The sequence below is a fragment of the Palaemon carinicauda genome, chromosome 15 (genome assembly GCF_036898095.1).
Source record: "Palaemon carinicauda isolate YSFRI2023 chromosome 15, ASM3689809v2, whole genome shotgun sequence".
Taxonomy (NCBI): Eukaryota; Metazoa; Arthropoda; class Malacostraca; order Decapoda; family Palaemonidae; genus Palaemon; species Palaemon carinicauda.
The window spans coordinates 134684071-134696098 of NC_090739.1; the positions used below are offsets into that span (position 1 = coordinate 134684071).

The 12028-nt window shown below is 37.0% G+C and overlaps 1 protein-coding gene across 2 annotated transcripts in view; it reads left to right on the forward strand.

Annotated features, from left to right (window-relative positions):
• Positions 1-12028, forward strand: part of Baldspot (elongation of very long chain fatty acids protein baldspot) — a 156108-nt gene that overhangs the window by 49963 nt on the left and 94117 nt on the right. The window contains exon 1 of one of the 2 annotated variants that reach the window (XM_068388698.1): positions 6966-7738. The exons of the other annotated variant lie outside the window; for it this stretch is intronic. Coding sequence (XP_068244799.1) covers positions 7293-7738 — 446 coding nt within the window. The 5' untranslated portion in view covers positions 6966-7292. Of the gene's footprint in view, positions 1-6965; positions 7739-12028 lie in introns of those variants that run through there. 2 annotated transcript variants of the gene reach the window in all.

The following is a 12028-nucleotide window of genomic DNA, read 5'->3' on the forward strand; positions in this document are numbered from 1 at the left end:
CGAATAGTCTGGCCTATTCTTTCCACATTATCCTCTGTCGTCATACACCTGGCAAGGGCACTAACCACCCGTTGGGATACTACCACTAGAAAGTTATGGGGTCCTTAGACTGGCCAGACAGTAATTCATTGGACCCATCTCTCTGGTTACGCTCATTTTTTTTTTGCCAACATATACACCGAATAGTCTGGCATATTTTTTACATACCCTCTGTCCTCATACACCTGACAACACTGAGATTACCAAACAATTCTTCTTCACTAAAGGGGTTAACTACTCCACTGTTATGGTTCAGTGGATAGTTTCCTCTTGGTAAGGGTAGAAGAGACTCTTTAGCTATGGTAAGTAGCTCTTCTAGGAAAAGGGCACTCCAAAATCAAAATCATTCTTTCTAATCTTGGGTAGTGCCATAGCCTCTGTACCATGGTCTTCCGCCGCCTTGGAAAAGAATCCTCTTGCTTGAGGGTACACTCAGGCACACTATTCTATCTGTTTCCTTTCCTTACTGGGCTATTTTTCCTGTTGAAGCCCTTGGGCTTATCGAATCCTGCTTTTCCAGCTAGGGCTGTAGCTCATCTTACAATAATAATAATAATAATAATAATAATAATAATAATAATAATAATAATAATAATAATAATAATAATAATAATATTACTAACAATCACAAAAATAATAATAAAATAATAATAATGATAATAACAAAAATAAAAATAAAATACATAGAGATATTTAGCTCACAAAACAACTGATCCTTCTCATGACACGATTCCGTGTCTTATCGCTTATTCATTGTCCATATCCGAGATAGCGAAATTCAGCCGCTGATAACGGCGGAAAGAAACGAAGCAGATAAGAATGTTATCTATTATCGCTCTTGGATGCCATTAATTCATCAGTGTCAATGGGACTGATAACCTATGATTATAAAAAAAGGGGGGTTTTTGAAAAGTGAACAGGGGATTAATGGAAGTCTCGAAAATGGCATTACAAATTCAAGAGACTTTCCATTAAACGTTGGAAACAAAGAATCCCGGAAAAAAAGTCATACGGACGTGCATGAACAATTCAACAAAAAATCATCATCATCCTGGGAACTGGGGGAGCTCTGGGACCTCAAGGAACCTCCTTAGCAGACTCCTAAGGTTTGTAGTACGTCAAGAAAAAAAAATAAAGGCCTATGTCATTAAGATCGCCCTTATCTTCACACGTGTTATCTAAAAAGTAGTCCTTTTGCCAGGCGCTAATCCACATCTCTCTCTCTCTCTCTCTCTCTCTCTCTCTCTCTCTCTCTCTCTCTCTCTCTCTCTCTCTCTCTCTCTCTCTCTCTCTCTCTCTCTCATTGTTCCCATAAACATAATTCATCTCATTGTTCCCATAAACATAATTCATCTCTCTTCTCTTTTCATATTTTTTTCATATTTTATAAGACACTGCATATTGAATAATTCAAGACTAGGCCTATGTCACATTGCACAGTAGCCTAAATAACTTTTCGGGGAGGTAAATAACGACAAACAGTCTTATCCAAGACAAATCAATTTGAAAGCCTAATTTGAAGGTTGCAAATCGAAATAGTGATAATTATATACCGATTATAATGTTAGGGGATCGATACCTAATGTATACAATAACAAATGCCTAACTTCCAGAAACCCGAAGAAATTATCTTGGAGAAAGGAAAGATACAAACGTTAAAAAAATAATAGGGGTTGTTGTGGCCTGGTTGGTAACGTTTCTGCCTGGTGATTGCCAGACGGGGGTTCGAGTCCCGCTCAGACTCGTTAGTTCCTTTCATGTCTGCAACCAATCATTGTGAGCTAAGGATCCTATAGGTCTACCTGCCGAGTCATCAGCAGCCATTGCCTGGCCCGCCATGGTCCTAGCTTGGGTGGAGAGGGGGCTTGAGCATTGACCTACTTGCTAGCTAGGGCATTGTCACTATCCCTTGCCTCTACCATTCATGAGCGGAATTTAAACCTTTAAAACCGTTAGTATTCTTGGTGGTTCAAGTTACCTCGACGATAGCGATAAGAAATTGTAGGAGTGCTTTGAAAGCAGATACGTTATCTTCTATAAAAGGTGTCCTTTTTAGATACAGATAGATTTATTCATTCGTTGTATGTTGTTGGAAATATATAGATAGGCTACTTTTCGTCTTGATTTCCAGTATAAATTCTGGAAAACTTGAAAAATTCGAATATATTCGTTTTTAATAAGCTAAATTTCTCACAACTCTAAAAAATGGCCTTTATCTTGTTCTTATTTTGTGGTTTTTTTAGTCTTCAAATAAGTTGATTTTCTTGTAACTCAAAACCCAAGCTAGGACCAAGGATGGCCAGGCAATGGCTGATGATGACTCAGCAGATAGACCTATAGGCTCCCCCAAACCTCTAACCCTTAGCCCACAAGGATGGTGAGGTTGCAACGACCAAAGAAACTAACGAGTCTGAGGGGACTCGAACCCCAGTCTGGCTATCACCAATCAGTAACGTTACCACATAGGCCACCACAACCCTACCATTGTTACTTTTTGGGTAAAAAATCAACTCGACCAGACGAGAGTAACAGATGCATCATAAAAGCCCTCGTGATGGTTGCCATTCGTACGATAATTATCTTAAATGTACGATTATTTTGGGTCCTGTACGATTTACGATACATACCGTAGATATATATATATATATATATATATATATATATATATATATATATATATATATATATATATATATATATATATATATATATATATATATATATATATATATATATATTTGCTGTGTATGTGTGAGTTTAATTAAACAATTATACTAAAACACCTGGAAATAAGTTGTTACTCCTCAATAATTATGTGGAAAGTGTGTACGATAATTTTAAGGCTCATGTAGGATAATCCAGTGGAAATAATCTGGTAACCCTTACGTCAAGTGGTATAATAAAACTTCTACCTGGCGAGATAAGATTGCCTTTGAAGCAGGGTGACGAAAGTGGCCAGAGTATACAGACTCTCTCTCTCTCTCTCTCTCTCTCTCTCTCTCTCTCTCTCTCTCTCTCTCTCTCTCTCTCTCTCTCTCTCTGGAGATAACCTCTATACATTATCTTTCTCTCCAACTAAATCTTATAATTGACTCAACTGCATTGTTAGAAAAAAAAAAAAACGTAATTTTAATCGGAAATTCTCCGTAAAAATATACTGTTCTCAGCCGTATTTCAGTAAAATACATGCGACCGTAATTTTACCTTAGTTTGTTGTTATCTTTTACGGGTTGGTGGCCGTAATATCACTCTCTTAAGTTAATATATCCGTTTTTTTAAAGATAAAAATCCTGGAATAAATGTTGCCAGACATTTACCGGTATTTATTTTTTATGCAAATTTCTTAACAGTGAGTGCATACAGTATTTTCTTTGCATTGTATGCAGTTTGAACTTTTAACACGGAGGAAATTATCAGTCTGTAGCTATGGTAAGCAGCTCTTCTAGGAGAAAGACACTCTAAAATCAAACTATTATTCTCTAGTCTTAGGTGGTGCCATAGCCTCTGTACTATGATCTTCCACTGTCTTCGGGTAGAATTCTCTTGCTTGAGGGTACACTCAGGCACGCTATTCCATCTTATTTCTCTTTGCTTTATGAAGTTTTTATAGTTTATATATGAAAGATCTAATTTCATGTAGCTACTGTTCTTGAAATATTTTCTTTCAAATTATGCATTACTTCTCTTGTAGTTTATCTATTTCCTTATTTCCTTTCCTAACTGAGCTATTTTCCCCTGTTGGAGCCCTTGGGCTTATAGCACCCGACTTTCCCAACAAGGGTTGTAGCTTAGCTAATAATAATAATAATAATAATAATAATAATAATAATAATAATAATAATAATAATAATAATAATAATAATATTCCATAGCTTTGCTTATCGTTTAACAACTTGAGACTTCAGAAAAGATATATTGATCAGTAAGATCTAGTATCTTACCCAATTCTAACGAGAGAGACTCTGTATAAGATAGCCACTTAAAAATCAGACTTATAGCCTGTTTGGCTAAAGATCACAATAACGGGGTTTCCTCCCCAATAACGGGGTTTCCTTCGCGTGAAGCGTGTGAGTAGTGACTACTTTCATGTATAACTAAAAATTTTGTTTATTTACTCACAATATCACAAATTCGGAGGAGCAAATTCCTCTTCGAGACACGAAATTTTAGCTTTATGTTCAAAGCTAAACTATATTGGCCTATTCACTTTTTTAATCTCTCTCTCTCTCTCTCTCTCTCTCTCTCTCTCTCTCTCTCTCTCTCTCTCTCTCTCTCTCTCTCTCTCTCTCTCATTTAATGTATGCGCTCTCTAATTTACAGTATGTGCGAGCTCTCTCTCTCTCTCTCTCTCTCTCTCTCTCTCTCTCTCTCTCTCTCTCTCTCTCTCTCTCTCTCCAAAATTCTAATAAATGCTGTTAGAAACAACCCGAGTTATCATTATTACAAGCTAGGCTACAAACCTGATTAAAAAAGCAGGATGCTATAAACCTAAGGGGTCCCCTCTACTGTACATCCGCTTACCACTGGGTCACAAGCGTAAGTCAGGAAATCCCCTAAAAAGTAGAATTTCGACGAAAAGCTAGCTGGCCCTCTCTTCATGCTAACTGGCCTTCCACATTCCCCATCATTTACATACGCTTTCTCGCTGCTCATCAACAAGTCAGGGGGAGTAGGAGACGGGCGTTGGGGACTTGTGGGCGTAGGGGATATGAAAACAAAAGAAGACGCCCGCGGGTACCCATTACGTACTAGATGGCTGTTCGAGATAAAATTTGAGAGGAAGATTTTGTGGGATGGCGTGAGTGTTATTTAGTCTTATAAAGTCTCGAAGGGATTGAAAAGGAAGAACTGATAAAGAATGGATAGACGGTTTAGTGTTACCGAATGGGTGGGAGACTTGTTAAGGGTGCTTTGAACACCTGCGAGAAACAGGAATTTCAGTTAAGGGTTACGCGATGGACGGAATGATTCGGGATTTCTCGTATACATTGTGGAGAAAATTGGAAATTTTATATATGAAATAAATTTGGGATCAGATAAAAATTGTGAGTATAAATTGTGGAAAAATTGGAGAATTTGTAGATTAATTAAATTTGGTATCAGATAAACATTGTGATTTCTGGTATAAATTGTGGGAAACGGAAAATTTTTTGATTAATTATTGGCATCAGATAAAAATTGTGATTTCAGGTATGAATTAAGGAAAAATTGAAATTTTTTTATATGAATTAAATTTTCGATAGAAAATGTGATTTCTGGTATAAATTGTGGAAAATTTGTATATTAATTAAATTTGGTAGATCAAAATTGTGATTTCTGGTGTAAATTGTGGAATACGTAGCAAAATCGTAAATTAATCAAATCTGGTATTAGATAAAAATTGTGACTTCTGGTATTGGCCTAAATTATAACAAAAACTTGGAGAATTCGTAGATGAATTAAATTCGGTATCATATAAAAATTGATTTATGGTATAAATTGTGGAAAATTAGGAAACCGTAGATTAATTAAACTTGGTATTAGATAAAAATTGTGTAAAATTTGGAGAAGTCTTATATTACTTAAATTTGGTATTAAATAAAAAATGTGATTTTTGGTATAAATTTCGGAAACTTGGAAAATTTTGTATATTAATTAAATTTGGTATCAGATAAAAATTGTGATTTCTGGTATAAATTTTGGTAACCTTTGAAAATTCGTAGATTAATTAAATTTGGTATTAAATAAAAATTGTGATATCTGGTATTAATTGTGGAAAACGATTTTTTTTTATAGATTCAAGAAAACTTTATAATTCGAAAATTATTTAAATTTGATATCAACAAATATTAAGATGAGCTAGCGGCCAAGATAACATTATTATTATTATTATTATTATTATTATTGTTGTTGTTGTTGTTGTTGCTGTTGCTGTTGTTATTACTGGCTAAGCTTCAACCCAAGTTGGAAAAGCAGGATGCTATAAGCTCAAGGGCCCCAACAGGGATAAACAGCCCAGTGAGGTAAGGAAATAAGGTAATATATAAACTGCACAAGTAAAGATTATTGAAAATATTATAGAGTACATGATTAATGAAACGGTTAAGCACAAGATAACATGGACTCATGAAAGCAACATTGTACTAAAATAGAATCAGGATATTAACGCAAACAAGAAAAGCATGCTTAAACATAGTCTTTTTCAAGCACTTCAAAATTCGGTTTAATAACACTAAGACTACAGTAGCAACCATTTCAGAGGGTGGCGAGATACAAAATGTGATTTGGCATTAGCACACGTCTTGAATGAATGGGACACACATAAATACAGTTAATGAACTCCCAATATTTTTGGGCGGTTGGCTAGGCGAAAGTGGTCCGGCCCGGCATGGTCTAGGTACCTACAGTAGACCCATGGTCTAACTCTAGACCCAGGACCCGGTAATGGAATTACTCATATCAACCGCGGGTACATCAGAGAAAGTTTTCTTTTTATTAATTGCTACGTTTATCGTTCATTTTTCTCTTCATGCATGAGAGTGACATATACCATTAAGCAAGAGACCATTTTGCATATTTGCTTGAAAGTATTGTTTAACTCATTTCTATACCACCAATGAAGGCGATATAAATATTGAGCCATTGAAGGTGTAATATGTGTGACGTCATTGACAAACTGATAAAAGGAATTTACGCTGCTCTTAAATTTATAATACCTGAGTGGCATTATAGCATGAGGGCTTCATTTTTCGACGACTAGCGACTAGTCTCCTCCTTGTCTCTCTCTACTTCTAGGTAGCTTATCCCCCCTACCTCCTCCATTCCCCAAGCAGGCTACCAATGGGGGCCGCGTGTACAGGCACTACTCGGTAGAAGGTGGGATCCCCCTCCCTCTCCCTCCTCCCACCTCCTGAATTCACTTTACGTCCAAACCCATTCTCTCTCGCATTGCTCATCCAGACGTCGTGCGCTCCACGTCTCCCGCGAGTCGCTCCGTTGACCTCTTACTTGGTCGTTGTTATCTTTGGATTAGCAACTTCCAAACCGAGTCTGTTCGCTAGACATGTTATGAAGAAGATATTTTGATAAACAGTACGTCAACTGCTGGCCTTTATAGTGATTGAAATTGAAAAAAAATATATATGCTACCATCAGTAAGAACGGCATCTCTGTAGCTACTAGTGGTAGAATTAGTTAAACTGAACTTTTAGAAGCTACGCAGAGGATTACTGACAGTTTGGAGTGTCTTCTATATCGGAGAGAAGAAAACAAAAATGGCCAAAGTTATTCCCGAGCCGTTGCATAAATTCCGTTGGGGTGACACTACCATATTCACCTTGACGGAAAACAACAAGACCGTCATATACGATCTCACAGTGCCACCTCGACAGGTGGATGGCTTTTACACCACTGCCACGAATTACACCTACGCGCTCACTTTCAGCTTCGAGGAGGAGTTCGAAGTTCGAGATTACACTGGCTGGATGAGGTATAACTGGTGGCATGCCTTGGTTTGGATAGCTCTTTACGTGAGCTTCATCTACTACGGTCAGAATTACATGAGGAATAGACCTCGCTTCGAACTGCGCAAAGTCCTCGTGACTTGGAACATCATCTTGGCTGTCTTTAGCACCTTCGGTGCCATCAGGACGGTGCCAGAGGTCCTTCATCTCCTGAGGGACTATGGATTCGGCTTCACCTGCTGCATCTCGGGAAAACCGTAAGTAGAATAACCATTAAAGTGAAGGAGGACACTCCAAAATCAAACCATTGTTCTCTAGTCTTGGGTAGTGCCATAGCCTTTGTACCATGGTCTTCCACTGCCTTGGGTTAAAATTCTCTTGCTTGAAGGTACAATTAAGCACACTATTCTTCTCTAATTTCTCTTCCTTTTATTTTGTTGAAGTTTTTATGGTTTATATTGGAAATATTTATCTTAATATTGTTACCGTTCTTATTTTTTCCCTTTCTTCGTTTCCTTACTGGACTATTTTCCCTGTTCTTGTAGCATCCCACTTCTCCAACTAAGGTTGTAGCTTAGCAAGTAATAATAATAACAACAATTAGACACAGCGAGAACCATTATACACTGTCTTTGATGTGAACGCAGCAACCATACACTGACGAGATACATTGTTTAGTCGTGCTTCACCAATGAGCTTTTATTTAAGAGAAAGTTTAGTCATTACCATAAACTTTTTTTTTCTTTTCTTTTTATTGTTTAACTCTTGACTCGTTCAGGATGTCTTTCTTCGTCTCTTGGTAAAAGTTGATCAACACGTACGCAATGCTGTTCAACATACGCTTTCCCTTCGATCAGTAAACGTTTTATCTCAGATCTACCAAACTTGCAAAAAACCTAAGAAGATCTGAAAAGGGGAGGACCATTCTTTCAATAAACTAAGACAATCTGACAAGGGGAAGGTCAGTGATGCAATAAACTAAGACAATCTGACAAGGGGAGAACCAGTCTTGCAATAAACTGAGAAGATCTGCCAAGGAGAGGACCATTCTTTCAATAAACTAAAACAATCTGACAAGGGGAAGGTCAGTGATGCAATATACTAAGAAGATCTGAAAAAGTGGATGGCCATTCTTGCAATAAACTAAGATCTGAAAAAGTGGATGGCCAGTCTTGCAATAAACTAAGAAGATCTGAAAAAGTGGATGGCCAGTCATACAATAAACTAAGATCTGAAAAGGGGATACACTATCTTGCAATAAACTAAGAAGATCTGAAAAAAAGGGGATGGCCAGTCTTGCAATAAACTAAGAAGATCTGAAAAAGTGGATGGCCAGTCTTGCAATAAACTAAGAAGATCTGAAAAAGGGGATGCCCAGTCTTGCAATAAACTAAGAAGATCTGAAAAAGTGGATGGCCAGTCATACAATAAACTAAGATCTGAAAAGGGGATACACTATCTTGCAATAAACTAAGAAAATCTGAAAAAAGGGGATGGCCAGTCTTGATATAAACTAAGAAGATCTGAAAAAGTGGATGGCCAGTCTTGCAATAAACTAAGAAGATCTGAAAAAGTGGATGGCCATTCTTGCAATAAACTAAGATCTGAAAAAGTGGATGGCCAGTCTTGCAATAAACTAAGAAGATCTGAAAAAGTGGATGGCCATTCTTGCAATAAACTAAGATCTGAAAAAGTGGATGGCCAGTCTTGCAATAAACTAAGAAGATCTGAAAAAGGGGATGGCCAGTCTTGCAATAAACTAAGAAGATCTGAAAAAGTGGATGGCCAGTCATACAATAAACTAAGATCTGAAAAGGGGATACACTATCTTGCAATAAACTAAGAAGATCTGAAAAAAAGGGGATGGCCAGTCTTGCAATAAACTAAGAAGATCTGAAAAAGTGGATGGCCAGTCTTGCAATAAACTAAGAAGATCTGAAAAAGGGGATGCCCAGTCTTGCAATAAACTAAGAAGATCTGAAAAAGTGGATGGCCAGTCATACAATAAACTAAGATCTGAAAAGGGGATACACTATCTTGCAATAAACTAAGAAGATCTGAAAAAAGGGGATGGCCAGTCTTGATATAAACTAAGAAGATCTGAAAAAGTGGATGGCCATTCTTGCAATAAACTAAGATCTGAAAAGGTGGATGGCCAGTCTTGCAATAAACTAAGATCTGAAAAAGTGGATGGCCAGTCTTGCAATAAACTAAGAAGATCTGAAAAAGGGGATGCCCAGTCTTGCAATAAACTAAGAAGATCTGAAAAAGTGGATAGCCAGTCATACAATAAACTAAGATCTGAAAAGGGGATACACTATCTTGCAATAAACTAAGAAGATCTGAAAAAAAGGGGATGGCCAGTCTTGATATAAACTAAGAAGATCCGAAAAAGTGGATGGCCATTCTTGCAATAAACTAAGATCTGAAAAAGTGGATGGCCAGTCTTGCAATAAACTAGGAAGATCTGAAAAAGTGGATGGCCAGTCTTGCAATAAACTAAGAAGATCTGAAAAAGTGGATGGCCAGTCATACAATAAACTAAGATCTGAAAAGGGGATACACTATCTTGCAATAAACTAAGAAGATCTGAAAAAAGGGATGGCCAGTCTTGATATAAACTAAGAAGATCTGAAAAAGTGGATGGCCATTCTTGCAATAAACTAAGATCTGAAAAAGTGGATGACCAGTCTTGCAATAAACTAAGAAGATCTGAAAAAGTGGATGGCCAGTCTTGCAATAAACTAAGAAGATCTGAAAAAGTGGATGGCCAGTCATACAATAAACTAAGATCTGAAAAGGGGATACACTATCTTGCAATAAACTAAGAAGATCTGATAAAAAGGGATGGCCAGTCTTCATATAAACTAAGAAGATCTGAAAAAGTGGATGGCCATTCTTGCAATAAACTAAGAAGATCTGAAAAAGTGGATGGCCAGTCATACAATAAACTAAGATCTGAAAAGGGGATACACTATCTTGCAATAAACTAAGAAGATCTGAAAAAAAGGGGATGGCCAGTCTTGATATAAACTAAGAAGATCTGAAAAAGTGGATGGCCATTCTTGCAATAAACTAAGATCTGAAAAAGTGGATGGCCAGTCTTGCAATAAACTAAGAAGATCTGAAAAAGGGGATGCCCAGTCTTGCAATAAACTAAGAAGATCTGAAAAAGTGGATGGCCAGTCATACAATAAACTAAGATCTGAAAAGGGGATACACTATCTTGCAATAAACTAAGAAGATCTGAAAAAGTGGATGGCCAGTCTTGCAATAAACTAAGAAGATCTGAAAAAGGGGATGCCCAGTCTTGCAATAAACTAAGAAGATCTGAAAAAGTGGATAGCCAGTCATACAATAAACTAAGATCTGAAAAGGGGATACACTATCTTGCAATAAACTAAGAAGATCTGAAAAAAAGGGGATGGCCAGTCTTGATATAAACTAAGAAGATCCGAAAAAGTGGATGGCCATTCTTGCAATAAACTAAGATCTGAAAAAGTGGATGGCCAGTCTTGCAATAAACTAGGAAGATCTGAAAAAGTGGATGGCCAGTCTTGCAATAAACTAAGAAGATCTGAAAAAGTGGATGGCCAGTCATACAATAAACTAAGATCTGAAAAGGGGATACACTATCTTGCAATAAACTAAGAAGATCTGAAAAAAGGGATGGCCAGTCTTGATATAAACTAAGAAGATCTGAAAAAGTGGATGGCCATTCTTGCAATAAACTAAGATCTGAAAAAGTGGATGACCAGTCTTGCAATAAACTAAGAAGATCTGAAAAAGTGGATGGCCAGTCTTGCAATAAACTAAGAAGATCTGAAAAAGTGGATGGCCAGTCATACAATAAACTAAGATCTGAAAAGGGGATACACTATCTTGCAATAAACTAAGAAGATCTGATAAAAAGGGATGGCCAGTCTTCATATAAACTAAGAAGATCTGAAAAAGTGGATGGCCATTCTTGCAATAAACTAAGAAGATCTGAAAAAGTGGATGGCCAGTCATACAATAAACTAAGATCTGAAAAGGGGATACACTATCTTGCAATAAACTAAGAAGATCTGAAAAAAAGGGGATGGCCAGTCTTGATATAAACTAAGAAGATCTGAAAAAGTGGATGGCCATTCTTGCAATAAACTAAGATCTGAAAAAGTGGATGGCCAGTCTTGCAATAAACTAAGAAGATCTGAAAAAGGGGATGCCCAGTCTTGCAATAAACTAAGAAGATCTGAAAAAGTGGATGGCCAGTCATACAATAAACTAAGATCTGAAAAGGGGATACACTATCTTGCAATAAACTAAGAAGATCTGAAAAAAAGGGGATGGCCAGTCTTGATATAAACTAAGATCTGAAAAAGTGGATGGCCATTCTTGCAATAAACTAAGATCTGAAAAGGTGGATGGCCAGTCTTGCAATAAACTAAGATCTGAAAAAGTGGATGGCCAGTCTTGCAATAAACTAAGATGATATGAAAAAGGGGATGACCAGTCTTGCAATAAACTAAGAAGATCTGAAAAAGTGGATGGCCAGTCATACAATA